Here is a 24,877-nt window from a genome sequence, read left to right on the forward strand (position 1 = left end):
TCTATGGGGGTTTTGTGTGTGTGCGTGTGTGTTTGTGTGTGTTGTGTGTGTATTTGTGTGTGAACAGTTTTAAATAGTAGGAAATTGTGATTAATACAGTTCAAGCATACCCTGGAATAATTATTTAATAGGGTAAAGGTAATGCTGCAGTTTTTTAAACACCTTGAGGTGTAAGAGACAGGAGAAGTTTGGTCAAATAATTATAGTCATTGAGGCCCTTATTAATATACAAATGAACATGTAGTACTTAAAGTTCTAAAGACATTAATCAAATTTTTTTTCTTAAATTTTGCAGTGTGTGATTAATAAAGTTTCACAAATAGAAGACATAGACACAGATGTTGTTTTGAAGTAAGTATAAATATTAAGTTGGGGTTACCAGTCAGGGAAAAGATAACGCATTAGAATAATCTAAGGAGGATTTAGTTCAGGAATTATTTGCTAAGGTGTGGGTAGAGTGTAGGAAAATCACAAGTGATAGTGCAGTACCTTTAAGGGACAAAGAAAGAGAGCAGTTAATGGAATTCAGGAGAAGAAGATGGAAGTAGCTGAAAAAAAAAAAGTCTTTTAGTAGTTGAAGTGATCTTCAGTGGAGGGAGGCAGTCATCCTGAGGTAACCCCGCAGGGATGGAGACGGACTATTAGCACCTTTCCTCCTTTCAGTCTTTTGTAAGGGCTCCTCACTGGCCAAGCCCAGCAGGTCAGCCTCCCAGGGCAGAGAGAGGGTGGAGAGGATACAACGTCATATGGAGGGTGGAAATTGAAGAGGAATAGCGGTGTTAAATTTAAATTATTTAGCTATATAATTAAAACCCAGTTAGCATTGAGAAGTTTGAGTACATGATTTTGAATTGCCCATGTCTATAATTTTTTGTTTTCCCCTTGAAATAACTATTCTTATTTTAAGGAGAACAGTGATAAATATTTTATGACTATGAATTTCTTATTCATATAGGTATCTAAACTTTATTAACTGGTCTAAGATATGAATAGTAATATGGACAACCGTAAAACTTCTCTGGGTCAGACTCATAGAATGAGGATTGTGGAGTTTTAATTTCCACACTATTACCTAGTGAAAGCTCAGTTTCAGAATTAGTTGAAGCAATCCTAATAATGCAGGGGTCACTAGTAGTTGGAAAAATTAAGTTACTGGACCTTTGCTAAAAGCCCTATATACATGGAGAGTCAGTTATTTTTAATATTTTTCTTCCCTAGGGAATTTTCTCAACTTAGAGAACATCCTATATCTCAAGTGTATAGGAGTATCTTTTGAGAATAAAGTCCTAGATGTAGCAGTGTTAATTAAAAATTTGGAGTAATAAGTCTAAAATATCTTTATGGAATTCTATTTTTTTATTAATTTTTAATCTTAAAGTTGATTGATGTCAGTTATAAAAATATTGGCTGTACTATTATGTATTGTAATATTTAGTATATATATAATATATATGTAACTAATACAATATTGGCTAATACTTACTTACATAGCACTGTGCATTGTTCTGAGTACTTCATATTAACTCAGTTTATATTCACAGCTACCATATAAGGTAGGTTCTACCCATTTAAAATGAGAAAATTAGATCGTGGAGGAGTTAAGTCATTTGTCCAGAGTCACACAACTAGTAAGTGGCAGGGCTGGAACTTGAACCAAGGCATTGTGGCTTAAGAGCCCATGCTCTTAGCCACCATGCCACATGATCCTTCATATATGGAAGAGTACTTTTTAGTTTGTAGTTAGAAAAGTAGGTTATTAAGTTTATTAGGGGAGATGTTATGTTTCTATTTTTATTTTTTTTTAACATTTTTATTGGAGTATAATTGCCTTATAATGGTGTGTTAGTTTCTGCTTTATAACAAAGTAAATCAGTTATACATATACATATATCCCCATATCTCCTCCCTCTTGCATCTCCCTCCCTCCCACCCTCCCTCTCCCACCCTTCTAGCTGGTCACAAAGCACCGAGCTGATCTCCCTGTGCTATGCGACTGCTTCCCACTATCTGTTTTACATTTGGTAGTGTATATATGTCCATATATACACTACCACTCTCTCACTTTGTCTCAGCTTACCCTTCCCCCTCCCTGTGTCCTCAAGTCCATTCTCTAGTAGGTCTGTGTCTTTATTCCCGTCTTGCCCCTCGGTTCTTCATGACTATTTTTTTTATTTTTAGATTCCATATATATGTGTTAGCATACGGTATTTGTTTTTCTCTTTCTGACTTACTTCACTCTGCATGACAGACTCTAGGTCCATCCACCTCACTACAAATAACTCAATTTCGTTTCTTTTTATGGCTGAGTAATATTCCATTGTATACATGTGCTACATCTTCTTTATCCGTTCATCTGTCGATCGACACTTAGGTTGCTTCCGTGTCCTGGCTATTGTAAATAGAGCTGCAATGAACATTGTGGTACGTGACTGTTTTTGAATTATGGTTTTCTCAGGGTATATGCCCAATAGTGGGATTGCTGGGTCGTATGGTAGTTCTATGTGTAGTTTTTTAAGGAACCTCCATACTGGCTGCTTTTAAGGAATCTCCATAGTGGCTGTATCAATTTACATTCCCACCAACAGTGTATGAGGGGTTCCCTTTTCTCCACACCCTCTCCAGCATTTATTGTTTGTAGATTTTTTGATGATGGCCATTCTGACCGGTGTGAAATGATATCGCATTGTAGTTTTGGTTTGCATTTCTCTAATGATTAATGATGTTGAGCATTCTTTCATGTGTTTGTTGGCAATCTGTATATCTTCTTTGGAGAAATGTCTGTTTAGGTCTTCTGCCCATTTTTGGATTGGGTTGTTTGGTTTTTTTGATATTGAGCTGCATGAGCTGCTTGTAAATTTTGGAGATTAACACTTCGTCAGTTGCTTCATTTGCAACTATTTTCTCCCATTCTGAGGGCTGTCTTTTCATCTTGTTTATGGTTTCCTTTGCTGTGCAAAAGCTTTTAAGCTTCATTAGGTCCCATTTATTTATTTTTATTTCCGTTTCTCTAGGAGGTGGGTCATAAAGGATCTTGCTGTTATTTATGTCATAGAGTGTTCTTCCTAAGTTTTCCTCTAAGAGTTTGATAGTGTCTGGCCTTACATTTAGGTCTTTAATCCATTTTGAGTTTATTTTTGTGTATGGTATTAGGGAGTGTTCTAATTTCATTCTTTTACATGTAGCTGTCCAATTTTCCCAGCACCACTTATTGAAGAGGCTCGTTTATTAAGGCAGATGTTATGTTTCTATTTTTATTCCAGAATATATCTTTTCCATATTTAACCAAAATTTGTCTATTTCTCTATGCTTTTTCATCGAATGGTCACGAAGCATGTTCACATGGAATTACTACATGATAAGATTCATAAGTCAGTGTACTTGACTAGTCTTAGAGATGTTTAAACAAGGAGAAGTTGCTTAGTAATTGACATGTTCATCTCAATTTTACAATTTTAGCTAGGTATCTAGATTAAATTGCGTTTTATTATTCTTTTGTTGCTAGTATTTAGTGTAGTTTCCTCCAATTTGTAGATAACACCATGTGTTGGCCTGAAGACAGTCATTATTTTTGTTTGAATTTTTTTTTCTAGGCTTGCAGATCAGATGAGAATGTTGAATTTTCTTCAGTGGTTTGATCTGCTAAAGGATATTTTCTCTAAGTTTACAATTTTCCTACAGAGAGTTAAGGTAAGCTTATGTGTTTATCAGTTTGTCCAGAATATCCCTAAAGTTAAGTCATCTTTCTAGATATGAAAATTAGAATAAAACAAAATTTCTTTGTTTCTGTAATTTTTCTAAAGGGTTTTAAATTAGATTTGAAGTGCTTCAGAGTATTTTGGTACCTTTTTATAATTTTGGATGATATGTTTTATTTTAAAAGAAATATGCTAACTTGGCATTAAATATTATACAGTAATATTTCCTTTTGTGATTTTGTGATGCTTGAATCTCTGTAGATTACCTAGAATTACAATATTGTGAAACACTCAAAAATCTATCCCAAACCACTTAATTTTTCTAGGAATTTAATGTTGATGTAATGGTATTTTTAAACATATGGTTCATATTTAAATTGCTCTACTAATGTTCTTTATTGCAGGGTTTTTTTTTCATTTTTCAATCTGGAATCCATTCATGTATCATGCATTGCATTTAATTACTTTGTCCCTTTGGTCAAACAACTTAATTTTAATCCAGTCATTATAAGGAAAAGAACACATGCCACACAGCATTTTTCAGAAGAAAAAATGTCACAGACTCTAATACATGTTGGTTGGGATTACCAACATGTCATAACTGTGTTTTAATAAGACAGTCATTAGGAATTACTGAGTATAACAGACTGTTTGTGAAATGTGATATTCTTTGAATTATCAGGTGTCAATATTGTATTTATGTCCTAGTTAACATCCCTGGCATCTCCTGAGTTTCATGTTAAAAATGATCTGAGGGACTTTGGTACTTATCTGTGATATGACTTCCTTATTGACATTGACATGCTCTAAGTCACATACATAAGCTTTCCAGTCAGAGTGGAAAAAGTTTTATAAAATGTGATTCACTATACTTAATTCAGACTCCTACCAAAATGTTGATCCTATCCATTGATAGTGATAGATAGCAAACCTTTATCTGTGGATTGCACAGTAACGAGGCCTTGTTTTCACTTTTTCTTATATTCCTACCATGATCTTATCACACACAGGTCTGGATATATAGAACTCCTACATTGCATAGTTAGAACTGGCCAACTTTTTGCCAGTTATTTTTAAGTTTAACCTATCTTTTAGGTTCTATATCAGTTAAACTAAGCCACATTATTATTTGATGTATGTACAATATGGGAACAGTGATTTGTCCTAATTGTAGCTTCTTATTTTCACATTTAGGCCACTTAAACTAATACTGTTGTAAAACGTCTTTGAAAATGATGTTTAATCTTTAAATATAGTACTTTTCTCTTTGAAAAAGTTTGTGGTACCTTGAGGGCGTGATTTTGCTGAAAAATAATGTTAATTACAGCTGTTCATTTTTAATGAAGAATTTTTAAATAACTACAAATTGGAAAGAACCATGATGTCTAACAATAGAGGAATGGTAAAATAAGTTATGCCTGGTATATACACTATCATGGAATATCATGCAGGCAAGGATTTTGTATGATTGAAGAAAATGCATGCATTATAACGTTAAGCTAAAAAGCAAGACAGAGACCTACTTAAATATATAGTCTGCTCTTAGCTGTGTTAGAAAGATTTTTTTACCTCTTCATCTCCATAGACCAAAGAGACAGCTTGTCTTTTTAGTGGTTATCTTTAGGTGGTAGTGTTATGTATAATTTAAATTTGTGATTCATTCTTTTCTGGTTTTCCTAAGTTTTCTAGAAAAAGAGGTATTACTTTTTTTTAATTGAACTATAGTTGATTTACAATGTTGTGTTAGTTTCTGGTATACAGCAAAGTGATTCAGTTATACATATATATATTCTTTTTCCTATTCTTTTCCATTATAGTTTATTACAGGATATTGAATATAGTTCCCTGTACTATACAGTAGGACCGCTGTTTATCTATTTTATATATAGTAGTTTGTATTTGCTAACCCCCAAATCCTAATTTATCCCCCCGCCTGCCGCACCACCACCACCCCCTCAGCTCTTTCCCCTTTGGTAACCATAAGTTTGTTTTCTATGTCTGTGAGTCTATTTCTGTTTTGTAAATAAGTTCATTTGTATCAGTTTTTTTAGATTCTACATATAAGTGATATCATGTGGTATGTGGTATTTGTCTTTCTCTTTCTGGCTTACTTCACTTAGTATGATAATCTCTAGGTCCATCCATGTTGCTACAAATGACATTATTTCATTCTTTCTTACGGCTGAGTAATATTCCATTGTATATATGTACCACATTTTCTTTATCCATTCATCTGTCGATGCACGTTTAGGTTGCTTCCATGTCTTGGCTATTGTAAATAGTACTGCTATGAACATTGGGTTGCATGTATCTCTTTGAATTAGAGTTTTCTCTGGATATATGCCCAGGAGTGAGACTGCTGGATTATATGGTAACTCTATTTTTAGTTTTTTAAGGAACTTCCATACTGTTCTCCATAGTGGCTGTACCAATTTACATTCCCACCAACAGTGTAGGAGGGTACCTTTTTCTCCACACTCTCTCCAGCATTTACTATTTGTAGACTTTTTGATGATGGCCACCCTGACTGGTGTAAAGTGATACCTCATTGTGGTTTTGGTTTGCATTTCTCTAATAATTAGTGATATTGAACATCTTTTCTGGTGCCTGTTGGCCATCTGTATGTCTTCTTTGGAGAAAATGTCTATTTAGATCTTCTGCCCATTTTTTAATTGGGTTGTTTGGTTTTTTTTTTTTTTTTTTGATATTGACCTGTGTGAGCTGTCTGTATATTATGGAAATTAATCCCTTGTCAGTTGCATCATTTGCAAATATTTTCTCCCAGTCCATAGGTTGTCATTTCATTTTGTTTATGGTTTCCTTTGCTGTGCAAAAACTTTTAAGTTTGATTAGGTCCCATTTGTTTATTTTTATTTTTATTTCCATTACTCTAGGAGACAGGTCCCCCAAAATATTGCTGTGATTTACAACATGTCAAAGACTGTTCTGCCTATGTTTTCTTCTAGGAGTTTTACAGTATCTGGTCCTACATTTAGTTCTTTAATCCATTTTGAAGTTTTTTTTTTTATATGGTGTTAGAGAGTGTTCTCGTTTCATTCTTTTACATGTAGCTATCCAGTTTTCCCACCACCACTTGTTGAAGAGACTGTCTTTACTCCATTGTATATTCTTGCTGTATTTTGCCCTTTGTTGTAGATTAATTGACCATGAGTGCATGGGTTTATTTCTGGGCATTAATTGTATTTTGTATTTTTATTAGAATTCTTGTTTATTGTTTATATCCCATAGTGTAAGATGATTTGTATAGCTAAAAAAGAAAATAATCCTTAAATGCAAGCTTACATTCTCTTTTAAGAAATTTTTAACTCTTAAGTTTTCAATTTATTACGTGGACAAATAATTCTGGACTATCATTTTAAAGACTTATGAATATGGTTACCAGATTATTTCATTCATTATTCTCAAGACTGGAAAAATTTATTTTAGCGGTTCTGGTCTTTGAACATGAACTTGACTGTAAACTGCTGCAATATGAAAGTTCAGAGAATAAATCGCGTACCTACTGTTGAATCTACTATATATTGTAAAATCTTCTGGCATCCTTAAGCAAGAATGGCTCTGGTGTTGGAAAAAAATAATCAGCAAATCTTTAAAACTGTAGGTATGGTGAAAACAGTGAAGAAGAACCCTTAAGAGAACACCTGATACACTGTATATGGAAAGTTTATTGTATTAGCTAAGATGTTGTCAGTTAAAAGGGACAAAGTATTCAAATGAAACTAATTTAAACAATAAAAGAAATGCATTGGCTTGGGGAACTTAAAATAGTCCAAAACGAGGATAGGTGGTCCAAACGTGGTCATGGTTTTCTCGCTTAGTTTCTCTGTTTTAATTCACTTCTACCTCCTCTTTGTTGGCTTCACCTTCAAAGTAACCAACCTAATTATAGCAAAATGGCTATGTATAACAGTTTTAGGTCTTCCACATTTGTATACTCTACTTCCTAAAACAAGATTTTTTCTTGTTCAATCATCAAAGTCCTTGGTTTTAATCCACTGGGCTGATTTAGGTTACTGTGGTCAGGACAATGCTGTGCACTGCTTGCTTTGGGTCTGGATTTTCTTCTCACTTATGAACTAATCCTGTGGCAAGGAGGTTGGGAGTATACTGTGTGGGATACGTAGGAATAACACCTGAAGCCGGAAGGTGGACTCAGTTTTGCATAGCTGTATTCCTATGGGGGAGGTATAGAATAGTTGTTGGGGAGAAAAAGACTATGTCCAAAGACCGTGACCATTTTTTATTAAAAATTTTTTTAAGAAAGAAAATCGTCAAGAGAGAAGAGATAAGGAAGAACAAAGGCAAAATGAAGATGGGGGAGAAAGCACATCAAGATTAAGACGAGACAGTAGTGAGGATTAAAAGCAGCAATGGAGGAGTGTAGCAAGGAGCAAGTTTGTGACAATAGAGAAGTTACTGATTAATGGAGAAAGAAAATATGCAGTGTCCACAGACACTCGAAGGCTCAGAATCTCTCATATACTGTATGGAATATTGTATCACTTAGAGTGCATTTAGTTCCAAATAACAGGAAACACAGAGTGTTTTAAACAATTAAGGGGGTTTATTAGTTCATATAACTGAAAAATAACCATAGGTAGGTCAGCCTTTAGGTGCTTGATAGAGAGGTTGATGATGTTATCAAGCCTTGGTTTTGTTTCTCTGTGTTTCTCTCAGTCTGTCTTCTGTGTATCTTCTTTAGCTTTAAGCTCAGGTGGTGGTTCCATTAGTTGATTGGACTAGCTTAGACCCTTATCCTATCTTTGGAGACTTAAAGTTGGAGTCTGCTTGCCTAGAACCATGTAGATCCTAAAAAAGAAATCAAGAGTTTTAAGAAAGGAGCAACAAATTACAAGAACACAACCATGAATGTTAAAGTAGGAATGCAGCCCCTGTTTCTTAGTAGTCCATGAAGACATTGACTTACATAAATTTACTCTTAATTCATCTAGCTTTCAGTATTTATTAAGTACCTCCTATGTGCCCTGTACTTACTATTCTAGGCAGTAGGATATAATATCTCATGGAGCTAACATTGTAGTGGAAAGAGACCTAGAATTAAAAAAATAAAAAAATAGTGGTAACTGTTATTTTAAAAAAACTGGTTAATGAGATAGGGTTGCTGGAAGGAGTCATAGGAGGCTTCTTTTTTTGTTGTTTTTGATTCAGTTTTATTTATTTATTTATTTTATTTTTTTGCCGTGCGGCATGAGGGACCTTAGTTCCCCTACCAGGGATCGAACCCGTGCCCCCTGCATCGGGAGCACGGAGTCTTAACCACTGGACCACCAGGGACGTCCCGGAGGCTTCTTGAGGAAGTGACAGTTGTGCAGGAACCTGAGTGATGAGAAGGAAACATGTATGCAAACATCAAGGTGAAGAACATTCCAGGCAGAGGAAACAACAAAGGCACTGAGATGGGAACAGTGGAATTTAGAAGAATAGGAAGAGAACCAGAATGTCTGGAGAGCAGTGAATGAGTGAGAAAATGGTGTAAGATGAGGAGAGAGAGATGGATTTAATGGTAGGTACGGTAAGGAATACGGATTGTTTTTTCCTTTTAAGAAAGCACAGCAGGACTTCCCTGGTGGTGCAGTGGTTAAGAATCCGCCTGCCAACGTAGGGGACATGGGTTTGATCCCTGGTCTGGGAAGATCCCACACATCGCGGAGCAACTAACCCCGTGCTCCACAACTACTGAGCCTGTGCTCTAGAGCCCGCGAGCCACAGCTACTGAAGCCCATGCGCCTAGAGCCCGTGCTCCTCAACAAGAGAAGCCACTGCAACGAGAAGCCCGTGCACCACAACAAAGAGTAGCCCCCGCTCGCCGCAACTAGAGAAAGCCCGTGCACAGCAGTGAAGACCCAATGCAGCCAAATCAATTAATTAATTAAAAAAAAAACCCAGTGAATATTTGTTGCATAGATGATTGGATACTGGTTGCTCTGTTCCAAACACCCCCCTTTAAAAAAAATAGAAAAGAAAGCACATCAGTCAACGAATATGATCCTCTGACAGGCAAGTTATGTTTAGTGTAACCTATTTAAGAAGTTAGAGAAATATGCAGTATATTTTAGGGAGATTTCCATTTACAAAATTAATTTGTAAATGGAGCCCTATGTCTAAGCTTTAGGGAACCCATCTCTCTTGAGCAATTCTTTTTCACAATTCACCTTTACTGTGTATTAAAAGAAATTCTGATATGCATGACCTTGACTCATTTGTAAGATGTTGAAAAGTACATACACAGAGTTCACTTTTGGAACCTTTAGGTACAAAATATTTTAAATTCTTTAAAAATGTACCCTGTTTTCTTGTAGGCAACGTTAAATATCATTCACAGTGTTGTTCTCTCAGTTCTTGACAAAAACCAAAGGACTAGAGAATTGGAGGAGATTTCGCAGCAGAAGAATGCTGCAAAAGACAATTCATTGGACACAGAGGTGGCTTATTTAATCCATGAAGGCATGTTTATAAGCGATGCATTCAGTGAGAGTGAATTAACACCTATAGCAATTGACACTACCTCTCAAAGAAATGCATCTCCAAATAGTGAGCCCTGCAGCAGTGATTCGGTATCCGAACCAGAATGTACTACTGATTCTTCATCCAGCAAAGAGCAGACATCATCATCTGTTACTCCAGGAGCTGTGGATATTATGTGAGTATGGTGACTGCTGCCAAGTTAACAAGATTTTGAGTCATCTTATTAATGGTTCCAATAAGATTGGTTATTCAGTTTATTGAGAAACTGTGTACGCTTTGGTCTTTTGGAATTTAATTTAACAAAAATAAATTAATTTTCTGAAACATGTATCTTTTTGAAAATGTATGCAAGGTAAGGAGGTGAGCATTGGAAGTAATTGAGAATTGTAGAATTTTAAGGCTGGGAAGGAACCATTTAATTAAATGCCCTCAATTTGGAGAGTTTAGATGACTTATTTAAAGTCATTAGTGGCAGAACCTGTCCTGGAACTCAGGTCAGTATTTCCTTGGTTATGTTTCTTTCTTTTACTATGTCACCTTTGTATTTTGTATATAGTGAAAATCTGTTTGATTTACAATTTTCAGTTTTTCAGACGTGAATTTCCAAGTGGGTCGCACTATCTTTTTTAATATTACTTTTTTAAACTTATTTTGAAATAATTTCAAATTTACAGAAAAGTTGTCAGCATTGTACAAAAAACTCTCATATATCTTTCACCTTGCTTCCCCAGTTAATGGTTTACCACATTGCCCTCTTTCTCCCTTCCTCTCTTTTTCTCACTCTCTTTTTGTGTCTCCTTTCTTTGTCTCTCATGTTAAAATTTTTTCTCAATCATTTGACAGTAGGTTGCAGACTTGATGTTCCAAATACTTCAGTGTATATTTCCTAAATACAATAACACTCTCTTAAATAACTACAGTATACCAATTAAAATCAAGAAAACATTGCTGCATTATTACCATCTAATGCACAGACCCCATTCAAAGTTCACCAGTTGTCCCAATAATGTTCTGAATAGGAAGAACAAAAATAAAACAGCCAATAAAATCTTTCTGGTCCAAGAACATTGTTTGTATTTTGTTATTATTAAGAATAATAAGAATTCAGTACTTTTGTTCATTTTGATGTAAGTCGGCTTATAGCCCAGGAGCTTATAAAGGTTGCAGTTATAGTGTAAAGTCAGCTATAATACCTCCCCCTCCCCACCATAAATCAATCAATCAAACCCTGAACTATATATTAATAAAATTTTTTCTTCTCTGTTCTGGCTTATATTTTCACATTTATTAGTTAGGGTTCAGTCTAAAACTGCTGTTAAAAGAGATGTAAAAACATCTGTAGCTTAAACAATATAGAATTTTGTTTCTCTCCTGTAACAATTCAGAGGTAGGAGGTCCAGAGCTGAGAAGGTAGCTCTACCATCTCATTGTGTAGCTTCCCTCTGTGTCTTAGGAGGTTTTATCATCTCATTTCAATCTGTAGCAGCAGGAAGGAGAGGACAAAGGCTGGTACTCTCCTTACTTTTTTGTTTTGTTTTAACCTTTCAATTGGAATGTGATGCACATATAGGGAAATGGACCAGTTATAAGTGTTCAGCTCAATTTATTATAACAAAATGAACGCCCTGGTGTAATCACCAAGGTTAAGAGATAGAACATTACCAGCTCTCTAGAAGCCCCCCCTGCCACTATGCTTTCACTTTTCCCCCCCAAAAAACATTAAAACTATTGGTGTTTCCAGGTTTTAAACTTTATATAAATGGAACCATAAATGGAATCATGTTCTTTAGTCTTTAATTTCTTTCATTCCACATTATATTTGTGATATTTTTCTAAGTAGTTCCATGCAGCAGTAGTTTATTTGTGCATAAATATTCCACTTCTGACTACACCACAATGTATTTATCATGCTGTTGTTGATGAAATTTGGATTATTTTCAGTTTGATTGTTGTGAACATTCTTGTAGATGTCTTCAGTGTACATGACATAAGTATTTCTGTTGAATATATACCTAGGAATGAATAAGTATTGTGAATAGCCAATTTAACTAATGCCAAACAATTTCCCAAAGGATTGTACTCCTTTACAATCCTGTCAGCTGTGTGGAAGCATTCCTATCACTCCATATCTTCATTCACTCTTGGTATTGTCAGTCTTTTACATTTTAGACGTTTTGGTGGATATGTCACAGGTATAGTAGTTTAAATTTTTACTTCCCTGATGATTGGTAAGAGGGCACTTTTCATATATTTATTGGCTGTTTGGATGTCCTCTTCTGTGAAGGCCCTATTCAAATCCTTTGCCCACTTCTCTATTGGTTTGCCTTTTATTTCTTATTGATTTATGGGAGTTCTTTATGTAGTCCCAACACAGCCCTTTGTCAGTTGTCCATACTGCAGATATCTTCTCCCACTCTGTGGGTTGACTTTTCACTCTCTTATTGGGGTCTTTGGTGAACAAAATTTCTTAATTTTAATATCTTATGATTCAATCTTTCCTTTTATGGTTTGTGCTTTTTTGTGTGTCCTATTTAAGAAATCTTTCCCTAACCTAAGACTTTGATGATATTCTCTTATGTTTTTTTCTGGAAGCTTTGTTGCTGTCCCTTTCACATTTAGATCCACAATCCATCTGGAATTGATTTTTGTGTATAGTGTGGGGTTGTTGTCTTTTTCCTCATGTGGATATCTTTTTAACTTCACACCATTTATTGAAAAGACTGTCTTACCCATGGCTCTATAGTGCCACTCTTGTCTTAAATTAAATATTCATATATGAATGAGTCTGTTTCTAGATTCTGTTTTCTTGTCTGCTTTGCACCGGTACCATTAAGTAAAATTGTATTAGTTATGATCGCTTTTTTTTTTTTTTTTTTTTTTTGCGGTACGTGGGCCTCTCACTGTTGCGGCCTCTCCCGTTGCAGAGCACAGGCTCCGGATGCGCAGGCTCAGTGGCCATGGCTTACAGGCCCAGCTGCTCCGTGGCATGTGGGATCCTCCCTGACCGGGGCACGAACCCATGTCCCCTGCATCGGCAGGTGGACTCTCAACCACTGCGCCACCACGGAAACCCTATGATCGCTTTTTAATTAGTCTTAATATCTGGTCATTTCTCCTACCTTTTATTCTTCTTCCAGTATGCCCTATTTATGTTGCAAATCCATATACATTTTAGATTTGTTAGTTCCCTGTTGCTTTCACATAAATTTGTTCATGTTTTATCCTTTCTTTCTTTTTAAGAGCATAGTTCAGAATTTGCAGTCCCACATCCTAGTGGCTAGAATATTATCACATGTCTATATCTAGCTGTAAGAGAGGCTTGAGAAATAGTCTATAGCTTGTTGGCTATTTGATAGCTAAAACTATTATGGCAGAAGTGAGAAACGATATTAAAAGATAGCTAGAAATCAGCTGTACTATTTGAGATTCCTTTAAATCAAATGCAGCCTCATAGTTTTTATCCCTCCCCTCCCACCTCCATTGTGGCTTACTATACACTCTGGAGCTTCTCTGGCTTTCCACAATGGCATGCTCCCATAGCATGATACCAGAGGTTCTGTAGGTGGTTTCTTCTGTTTCATAGGCACATAAATGTCCGGGAACTACCCACCCCCAAGGGGCAATGGATTGATTGAGTATATTTATACATGTGACCCTAACTAGTTCTTTCTTGTATCAAGTGTTTTTGCAGTATGTAATTGTGTCATAGATGTAGTACATGCAGAAATGATGTCTGATTTTTTATCTATGTTAGTGGTAGATTTTCCATATTTTCTTACATTATCAAAATAGTCTACAACTTTGTAAGTTTATTCCAATGCAGACATGGGCACAAAAGAGTAAATAATTTCCCATGCAGGAAATGGGAAAGGAAAAATAATGGAAAGGATTAGAAAGTTTTGTAGGTTTTTAAAATTTTTTATTTTAAATTAAATTGTGGTTAAAATAAAAACATATAAAGTTTACCATCTTAGCCATTTCTAAGTGCACAGTCCAGTAGTGGTAAATATATTCACACTGTTGTACAACCAATCTCCAGATCTTTTTCTTCTTGCAAATGTGAAATCCTATGCACATTAAGCAACAACTCCCCATTTCCTTCCCTACCAATCCCCTGGCAACCACTCTTCTACTTTCTGTCTCCATGAGTTCAACTACTCTAGGTACTTCATATAAGTGGAATCATACAGTATTTGTCCTTTTGTTTAGCATATTGTGTTTAAGGTTCATCTATGTTGTAGTATGTGTCAGAATTTCCTTCTTTTTATAGGCTTAGTAATATTCCATTGTATGTATATACCACATTTTATCTATCTGTCAGTGGACTCTTGGATTGCTTCCATCTCTTGGCTGTTATGAATAGTGCTACTGTGAACATGGGTGTGCAAATATATCTCTTTGAGATCCTGCTTTCAGTTCTTTTGTGTACATAGCCAGAAGTAGAATTACTGGATCATGTCTGTGAGGTTTTGTTTTTTGCTTTTCCCTATTAACGTGAAAGAGATCCATTAGACTTAAATTTTTAAAAATCTTTTTAAAAAGCAAAATTACAAACAAATAAATGATTTTTTTAGAAAACCAAACATCCCAGGTTTTTGGATTGTCACCCTACTTTCTTAAAGACTTAAGTTGTTTTTTTTTTTTTGCTATTTCCCGTTTATATCTTTGTGAATTGGTGGCGTATTGGTAAGAGTTCCAAATTCTTAATCATTCCCTTACTTAGGGGCAAATTTTAGAAATCCTTCAGAAAATCGAATTTACAATTGAAATAAAATTTTAACTTTGAAATTTAAGCAAACAGTTTTATGGGAGCTGGAATTGAAATAGCACTTGGACTGTTTATATAGAAGGAAATGTTGCAGTAGAAGAAGCTTATCAGATTAGAAATAGAATTAGACTAATTCTGGGTTCTAGTCCCACCCTCTTAACCTTGTGACCTTGAGTAGATCACTTAAACTTTCAAGATTCAGTATCCTCATCTGTAAAGTAGAAATTTATCTATCTTCTTCAGAGTGTGAGAACCAAGCAAGATACTGTATCTGAGAGTATATTAAAAAATATTTATCCATCCATTATTTTAAAGCACTGGTAAGTAAATTTAATGATATAACTTTAAAGGATAGCAGGTAATAACTTTCTTTAATACCTTAACCCAGTGAGAGTGGTGGTTTGCCTCAAATTAATATACATCAGGTCCTCTTTGAAATATCTTTGAAAGTTATTTTAGTTCAACTGAAACGGAGAAAAATTATGCTAAGGTACTTCACTTGGTTCATGATAACACTAAACTGACTTGTTGGCACAGAATCAGTGGTCTTTATACATGCCCTGGGGAAAAATGTATAAAAAACAGGAAGTCTTACATTTCTTCCTCAAAACTGGAATAGATGCATTACATATTATAAATACTCCTATTTAATTGTAAGTTTCTTGAGAACAGTATTCCCTCCAGTGCATAGTAGTTAAGCACAGTAAATACTCAGGAAATATTAGCTTAGTTGATCTGACTATTAATAGTCATTCATAATTATAAGTAAAAAGAGGGCCTGTTTGTTCCTTCTTTCCATTCCTTTCCTCTTGCTTCCACCATGTCATCCTAAGCACCTGTGCACAACCTGCCACAGCTACGCCCTTGTACCTAATGAGAATTTCTTTTGCTGTAGTTTTTGCAGAATTTCCAGTCAGAGTCTGAACTAAGTATTAAAAATACTACAGCAGAGAGAGAAAATTATTCTTATATAATATTAGGGTAAAATATATTTGTGTTATCTGAGCTTGTTTATGTGATGCTCTACCACAAAAATAAAAGTATATGATACATCACAGAATTTTCCCTCAAATGTAAATTTTACAGCTTTTTGTTTTTTATTGGTACGTCATCTATGGTGAACAGTGTGTTCACAACTTTCCTTGACTTAATCTCTTTCTGTCATTTTCAGGGTCAATGAAGACATGAAATTAACTGACTTAGAGCTGGGAAAGCTGGCAAATAATGTCCAGGAGTTATTATATAGTGCCTCAGATATATGCCATGATCGAGCTGTCAAATTTCTCATGTCAAGAGCAAAGGTTAGTTGTTTTAATAAACTTTAGATATTTTATACATAGTAACATTATTTTAAAGATCTGGAATATATCCTTGCTTGTGTCCCTATTCCACATAATGCATATTTTGAACACTTAATAAGGTACTGGTGTGGTCTATTAAGGAGATGTTGAAATGCAAAATAATCCAAATAAAAGAAATAGAAAAAATTAAGCATGCTTTTCAAATAAATGATTAAAAGACTTATTTTGAAATATAATACCTTAATAATTAATTTGAAATTAATATGCTGTTTTTATACATATATATGTGTATACCTAGCCAAATAATTTATTAAGAAAATTAGTTGTACTCCAATAGTATGACAATTGTATAGTATGATCTGAATTTATTTGAGCTACTGTATTACAAAGGGATCAGAATAAAATTTAGACATCTTAAACTTTTTATGCTTGATTTCTGGGACTAAAGTATTGGGAAATTTTATTTAAAATTGTTTTAAAATAATTTTTAAGAATTAATACAATTATTATAAAAACAATATTTGTTTAAGTTGGTTTTATAGCTCATCCATATTTGGTGTTATACTAACTCTCATGATTTTTGTGTTATCTTTAAAATTTAGGATGGTTTTCTTGAGAAGCTGAATTCCACAGAATTCATAACACTTTCCAGATTAATGGAAACATTCATTTTAGAAACTGAACAGATCTGTGGAAGAAAAAGCATGTCATTACTTGGAGCACTTCAGAGCCAAGCTAATAAATTTGTAAACAGGTTTCATGAAGAGAGAAAAACCAAGCTCAGGTATTATCACCATGTCCATTCTGTTCTTCATTTTTTTCCCCTTTTCTTTACAAAACACAATTATATTTAAAAGAGGAAACTTCATTAATTGGCCAGTTAAAACCCCTGACAGATTTTTTTCTTTTTAATTAAAGACAGATTGTGGAATTAAAATCACATTTCTTAGCTTTTGAAAGTGTAGTTAGAATGTTTAGTTCCATTAAAGTACTTACCAGGAAGATCCTAATAGATTGACTTTTCCTTTCCCACTCAAAGTGAAGTTAATTATGTTTTACCACTCTTCCTGACTAGGCTAAGAGACATAAAAAGAGAAACATTTTCTGAAACTATTCATACTGTTTATGAATGATTTCAGTTTATTAAGGTGTTCAGCACTTTTTAAAGTCTTACGTACTAACAGGTAATGGCCATTATTATTTAAAAACTCAATGCCTTGTATTGCATGGGCTCTACTTGAATTTAACTAAGATACATGTAGTCTTAAATATATAACAAAAGTCTTATGTACTCGCTCAGCTCTTCCTTTTCTTTTCACCCAAGGAGATGGTGTTGAAATATTATTAAAGTTTATCTTCCTTTCTTTTTACTTTTGAATAGCCTCCTCTTAGACAATGAACGCTGGAAGCAAGCTGATGTTCCTGCAGAATTTCAGGATCTTGTTGATTCTATAGCAGATGGAAAGATTGCTTTACCTGAAAAAAAATCAGGGGGTATGTGTACTCTTTCACACACTCTCTTTCAATTTTATATTGTTTGTTCATTTTGTAGGAGTGCTTAGTATTTCTTTAATTGATAGTGCCTCTTGGGAAGCTTAGAACTAACACTCCCAGCTTAGTAAGTAGTTGATTGGAAAAGTATGTGGTAATTTTTAATAATAATTTCAGATATTTATTGAGTATTAACCATAGCCAGACACTGGACCAAGTGCTTTACATGCGTTACTCCAGTTTACCCTCACAACAACCTATAATAAAGATACTATTGTTACCTTGTTTAATAGTGAGGAGGCATGAGGCTTCCAGGGGTTAAGGAATTTGGTACAAATAAAGATCTGGGATTTGAAACCAACTTTATATAATTTCATAGCTATGTTCTTAACCACTGTACTGTATTGTTTAGAGACATGTATTCTTTTATTGGACACTAGTATGCTTCTACTATGTGTCAAATGTTGAGACATAGGTAAGAGGTATAATTTTACTTTAAAAGGTCTAAGTCTGATGAAAGATATATTTCTTATCAATCACAAGTAATGTAGTAGTGATATGATAGAGAAAACCAAAATATAAAGAACTGTAGAATAAGAAAACTATGAAGGAGACTACAAAGGAAGGGCAGACAGATAGGACAATCCAGAAAAACACAGAAGTTAAAAAATTAGAGTTTCAAGAAGAAAATTTTCATTTGTATCAAATGTCAATTGGGTCTCTTATGAAAGACATGCAGTGGCTAGAGATATTTTTGTATATCGGTTAAAGTGGAGTTGTCATGGGTTAATAATATAAACTTGGGCTTCCCTGGTGGCGCAGTGGTTGAGAGTCCGCCTGCTGATGCAGAGGACATGTGTTCGTGCCCCGGTCCGGGAAGATCCCACATGCCGCGGAGCGGCTGGGCCCATGAGCCATGGCCGCTGAGCCTGTGTGTCTAGAGCCTGTGCTCTGCAACAGGAGAGGCCACAACAGTGAGAGGCCCGCGTACTGCCAAAAATAAATAAATAAAATAATAATATAAACTTATGTACAACTCATCCTGTAATACCAGATTTGAAATTTTGAAGTTTTGAATAATTTTTAAAGTGTTTTTTGTTGTTCTTTTAAATAAATTTTTATTTATTTATTTATTTATTTTTGGCTGTGTTGGGTCTTCGTTGCTGAGCACGGGCTTTCTCTAGTTGCAGCAAGCGGGGGCTACTCTTCATTGTGGTGTGCAGGCATCTCATTGTGGTGGCTTCTCTTGTTGAAGAGCACTAGCTCTAGGCACGTGGGCTTCAGTAGTTGTGGCTCGCGGGCTCTAGAGAGCAGGCTTAGTAGCTGTGGCGCACGGGCTTAGTTGCTCCGCAGCATGTGGGATCTTCCTGGACTAGTGCTCCAACCCGTGTCCCCTGCAATGGCAAGTGGATTCTTAACCAATGTACCATCAGGGTAGTCCATATACCCTGCTTTTTTCTTTTTTTTTTTAACATCTTTATTGGGGTATAATTGCTTTACAATGGTGTGTTAGTTTCTGCTTTATAACAAAGTGAATCAGTTATACATATACATATGTTCCCATATGTCTTCCCTCTTGCGTCTCCCTCCCTCCCACTCTCCCTATCCCACCCCTCCAGGCTGTCACAAAGCACCGAGCTAATATCCCTGTGCCATGCGGCTGCTTCCCACTAGCTACCTACCTTACTATGTTAGTGTGTGCATGTCCATGACTCTCTCTCGCCCTGTCAAAGCTCACCCTTCCCCCTCCCCATATCCTCAAGTCCGTTCTCCAGTAGGTCTGCGTCTTTATTCCTGTCTTACTCCTAGGTTCTTCATGACATTTTTTTTTTTTCTTAAATTCCATATATATGTGTTAGCATACGGTATTTGTCTTTTTCCTTCAGACTTACTTCACTCTGTATGACAGACTCTAGGTCTATCCATCTCATTACAAATAGCTCAGTTTCGTTTCGTTTTAAGGCTGAGTAATATTCCATTGTATATATGTGCCACATCTTCTTTATCCATTCATCTGATGATGGACACTTAGGTTGTTTCCATCTCCGGGCTATTGTAAATAGAGCTGCAATGAACATTTTGGTACATGACTCTTTTTGAATTTTGGCTTTCTCAGGGTATATGCCCAGTAGTGGGATTGCTGGGTCATATGGTAATTCTATTTGTAGTTTTTTAAGGAACCTCCATACTGTTCTCCATAGTGGCTGAACCAATTCACATTCCCACCAGCAGTGCAAGAGTGTTCCCTTTTCTCCACACCCTCTCCAACATTTATTGTTTCTAGATTTTTTGATGATGGCCATTCTGACCGGTGTGAGATGATATCTCATTGTAGTTTTGATTTGCATTTCTGTAATGATGAATGATGTTGAGCATTCTTTCATGTGTTTGTTGGCATTCTGTATATCTTCTTTGGAGAAATGTCTATTTAGGTCTTCTGCCCATTTTTGGATTGGGTTGTTTGTTTTTTTGTTATTGAGCTGCATGAGCTGCTTGTAAATTTTGGAGATTAATCCTTTGTCAGTTGCTTCATTTGCAGATATTTTCTCCCATTCTGAGAGTTGTCTTTTGGTCTTCTTTATGCTTTCCTTTGCTGTGCAAAAGCTTTGAAGTTTCATTAGGTCCCATTTGTTTATTTTTGTTTTTATTTCCATTACTCTAGGAGGTGGGTCAGAAAGGATCTTGCTGTGATTTCTGTCATAGAGTGTTCTGCCTATGTTTTCCTCTAAGAGTTTGATAGTTTCTGGCCTTACATTTAGGTCTTTAATCCATTTTCAGCTTATTTTTGTGTATGGTGTTAAGCAGTGATCTAATCTCATACTTTTACATGTACCTGTCCAGTTTTCCCAGCACCATTTATTGAAGAGGCTGTCCTTTCTCCACTGTATATTCCTGCCACCTTTATCAAAGATAAGGTGTCCATATGTGCCTGGGTTTATCTCTGGGCTTTCTATCCTGTTCCATTGATCTATCTTTCTGTTTTTGTGCCAGTACCATACTGTCTTGATTACTGTAGCTTTGTAGTATAGTCTGAAGTCAGGGAGCCTGATTCCTCCAGCTCCTTTTTTCGTTCTCAAGATTGCTTTGGCTATTCGGGGTCTTTTGTGTTTCCATACAAATTGTGAAATTTTTTGACCTAGTTCTGTGAAAAATGCCAGTGGTAGTTTGATAGGGATTGCATTGAATCTGTAGATTGCTTTGGGTAGTAGAGTCATTTTCACAATGTTGATTCTTCCCATCCAAGAACATGGTATATCTCTCCATCTATTTGTATCATCTTTAATTTCTTTCATCAGTGTCTTATAATTTTCTGCATACAGGTCTTTTGTCTCCTTAGGTAGGTTTATTCCTAGATATTTTATTCTTTTTGTTGCAGTGGTAAATGGGAGTGTTTTCTTGATTTCACTTTCAGATTTTTCATCATTAGTATATAGGAATGCCAGAGATTTCTGTGCATTAATTTTGTATCCTGCAACTTTACCAAATTCATTGATTAGCTCTAGTAGTTTTCTGGTAGCATCTTTAGGATTCTCTATGTATAGTATCATGTCATCTGCAAACAGTGACAGCTTTACTTCTTCTTTTCCGATTTGGATTCCTTTCATTTCCTTTTCTTCTCTGATTGCTGTGGCTAAAACTTCCAAAACTATGTTGAATAAGAGTGGTGAGAGTGGGCAACCTTGTCTTGTTCCTGATCTTAGTGGAAATGCTTTCAGTTTTTCACCATTGAAGATGATGTTTGCTGTGGGCTTGTCATATATGGCCTTTATTATGTTGAGGAAAGTTCCCTCTATGCCTACTTTCTGGAGGGTTTTTATCATAAATGGGTGTTGAATTTTGTCGAAAGCTTTCTCTGCATCTATTGAGATAATCATATGGTTTTTCTCCTTCAGTTTGTTAATATGGTTTATCACATTGATAGATTTGCGTATATTGAAGAATCCTTGCATTCCTGGAATAAACCCCACTTGATCATGGTGTATGATCCTTTTAATGTGCTGTTGGATTCTGTTTGCTAGTATTTTGTTGAGGATTTTTGCATCTATGTTCATCAGTGATATTGGCCTGTAGTTTTCTTTCTTTGTGACATCCTTGTCTGGTTTTGGTATCAAGGTGATGGTGGCCTCGTAGAAGGAATTTGGGAGTGTTCCTCCCTCTGCTATATTTTGGAAGAGTTTGAGAAGGACAGGTTTTAGCTCTTCTCTAAACGTTTGATAGAATTCACCTGTGAAGCCACCTGGTCCTGGGCTTTTGTTTGTTGGAAGATTTTTAATCACAGTTTCAATTTCATTGCTTGTGATTGGTCTGTTCATATTTTCTATTTCTTCCTGATTCAGTCTTGGCAGGTTGTGCATTTCTAAGAATTTGTCCATTTCTTCGAGATTGTCCATTTTATTGGCATAGAGTTGCTTGTAGTAATTTCTCATGATCTTTTGTATTTCTGCAGTGTCAGTTGTTACTTCTCCTTTTTCATTTCTAATTCTATTGATTTGAGTCTTCTCCCTTTTTTTCTTGATGAGTCTGGCTAGTGGTTTATCTATTTTGTTTATCTTCTCAAAGAACCAGCTTTTAGTTTTATTGATCTTTGCTATCGTTTCCTTCATTTCTTTTTCATTTATTTTTGATCTGATTTTTATGATTTCTTTCCTTCTGCTAGCTTTGGGGTTTTTTTGTTCTTCTTTCTCTAATTGCTTGAGGTGCAAGGTTAGGTTGTTTATTCGAGATGTTTCCTGCTTCTTAAGGTGGGCTTGTATTGCTATAAACTTCCGCCTTAGAACTGCTTTTGCTGCATCCCATAGCAAATGGGATCGTTTGTGTCTCCACTGTCATTTGTTTCTAGGTATTTTTTTATTTCCTCTTTGATTTCTTCATTGATCACTTCATTATTAAGTAGTGTATTGTTTAGCCTCCATGTGTTTGTATTTTTTACAGATGTTTTCCTGTAATTGATACCTAGTCTCATGGCGTTGTGGTCAGAAAAGATACTTGATACAATTTCAGTTTTCTTAAATTTACCAAGGCTTGATTTGTGACCCAAGATATGATCTATCCTGGAGAATGTTCCATGAGCACTTGAGAAAAATGTGTATTCTGTTGTTTTTGGATGGAGTGTCCTATAAATATCAATTAAGTCCATCTTGTTTAATGTATCATTTAAAGCTTTGTTTCCTTATTTATTTTCATTTGGATGATCTGTCCATGGGTGAAAGTGGGGTGTTAAAGTCCCCTACTATGAATGTGTTACTGTCGATCTCCCCTTTTATGGCTGTTAGTATTTGCCTTATGCATTGAAGTGCTCCTATGTTGGGTGCATAAATATTTACAATTGTTATATCTTCTTCTTGGATCGATCCCTTGATCATTATGTAGTGTCCTTCTTTGTCTCTTTTAATAGTCCTTATTTTAAAGTCTATTTTGTCTGATATGAGAATTGCTACTCCAGCTTTCTTTTGGTTTCCATTTGCATGGAATATCTTTTTCCATCCCCTTACTTTCAGTCTGTATGTGTCTCTAGGTCTGAAGTGGGTCTCTTGTAGACAGCATATATAAGGGTCTTGTTTTTGTATCCATTCAGCCAATCTGTGTCTTTTGGTGGGAGCATTTAGTCCATTTACATTTAAGGTAATTATCGATATGTATGTTCCCGTTCCCATTTTCTAAATTGTTTTGGGTTCGTTATTATAGGTCTTTTCCTTCTCTTGTGTTTCTTGTCTAGAGAAGTTCCTTTAGCATTTGTTGTAAAGCTGGTTTGGTGGTGCTGAACTCTCTCAGCTTTTGCTTGTCTGTAAAGGTTTTAATTTCTCCATCAAATCTGAATGAGATCCTTGCTGGGTAGAGGAGTCTTGGTTGCAGGTTTTTCTCCTTCATCACTTTCAGTATGTCCTGCCACTCCCTTCTGGCTTGTAGGGTTTCTGCTGAGAGATCAGCTGTTAACCTTATGGGGATTCCCTTGTGTGTTATTTGTTGTTTTTCCCTTGCTGCTTGTAATATGCTTTCTTTGTATTTAATTTTTGACAGTTTGATTAATATGTGTCTTGGCGTATTTCTCCTTGTATTTATCCTGTATGGGACTCTCTATGCTTCCTGGACTTGATTAACTATTTCCTTTCCCATATTAGGGAAGTTTTCAACTATAATCTCTTCAAATATTTTCTCAGTCCCTTTCTTTTTCTCTTCTTCTTCTGGAACCCCTATAATTCGAATGTTGGTGCGTTTAATGTTGTCCCAGAGGTCTCTGAGACTGTCCTCAGTTCTTTTCATTCTTTTTTCTTTATTCTGCTCTGCAGTAGTTATTTCCACTACTTTATCTTCCAGGCCACTTATCCGTTCTTCTGCCTCAGTTATTCTGCTATTGATCCCTTCTAGAGTATTTTTAATTTCATTTATTGCGTTGTTCATCGTTGCTTGTTTCATCTTTATTTCTTCTAGGTCCTTGTTAACTGTTTCTTGCATTTTGTCCATTCTATTTCCAAGATTTCGGATCATCCTTACTATCATTACTCTGAATTCTTTTTCAGGTACACTGCCTATTTCCTCTTCATTTGTTAGGTCTGGTGCATTTTTATCTTGCTCCTTCATCTGCTGTGTGTTTTTCTGTCTTCTCATTTTGCTTATCTTACTGTGTTTGGGGTCTCCTTTTTGCAGGCTGCAGGTTCGTAGTGCCCGTTGTTTTTGATGTCTGTCTCCAGTGGCTAAGGTTGTTTCAGTGGGTTGTGTAGGCTTCCTGGTGGAGGGGACTAGTGCCTGTGTTCTGGTGGATGAGGCTGGATCTTGTCTCTCTAGTGGGCAGGTTCACGTCTGGTGGTGTGTTTTGGGGTGTCTGTGGCCTTATTATGATTTTAGGCCGCCTCTCTGCTAATGGGTGGGGTTGTGTTCCTGTTTTGCTAGTTGTTTGGCATAGGTTGTCCAGCACTGTGGCTTGCTGGTCTTTGAGTGAAGCTGGGTGCTGGTGTTAAGATGGAGGTCTCTGGGAGATTTCCGCCGTTTAATATTATGTGGAGCTGGGAGGTCTCTTGTTGACCAGTGACCTGAAGTTGGCTCTCCTACCTCAGAGGCAGAGCCCTGACTCCTGGCTGGAGCACCAAGAGCCTTTCATCCACACGGCTCAGAATAAA

General features: G+C 35.8%; 1 protein-coding gene across 17 annotated transcripts in view; it reads left to right on the plus strand.

The window, feature by feature from the left end:
- VPS54 (VPS54 subunit of GARP complex) overlaps positions 1 to 24,877 on the plus strand; it is a 121,186-nt gene that overhangs the window by 59,237 nt on the left and 37,072 nt on the right. For all 17 annotated transcript variants that reach the window (XR_016395293.1, XR_016395291.1, XR_016395292.1 and 14 more), the window contains 6 exons: positions 296 to 351; positions 3,591 to 3,687; positions 10,037 to 10,377; positions 16,142 to 16,271; positions 16,874 to 17,055; positions 17,653 to 17,765. Coding sequence is in view for 13 of the 17 variants with exons in the window: in XM_089922328.1 (XP_089778454.1) it covers positions 296 to 351; positions 3,591 to 3,687; positions 10,037 to 10,377; positions 16,142 to 16,271; positions 16,874 to 17,055; positions 17,653 to 17,765 (919 nt within the window). In the remaining 4 variants the exon portion in view is untranslated. The remainder of the gene's footprint in view (positions 1 to 295; positions 352 to 3,590; positions 3,688 to 10,036; positions 10,378 to 16,141; positions 16,272 to 16,873; positions 17,056 to 17,652; positions 17,766 to 24,877) is intronic.

Source organism: Delphinapterus leucas, chromosome 13, assembly GCF_059928025.1.
Source record: "Delphinapterus leucas isolate spDelLeu-1000000601 "Yukka" chromosome 13, BTC_Dleu_Yukka2, whole genome shotgun sequence".
NCBI classification, from domain to species: Eukaryota; Metazoa; Chordata; class Mammalia; order Artiodactyla; family Monodontidae; genus Delphinapterus; species Delphinapterus leucas.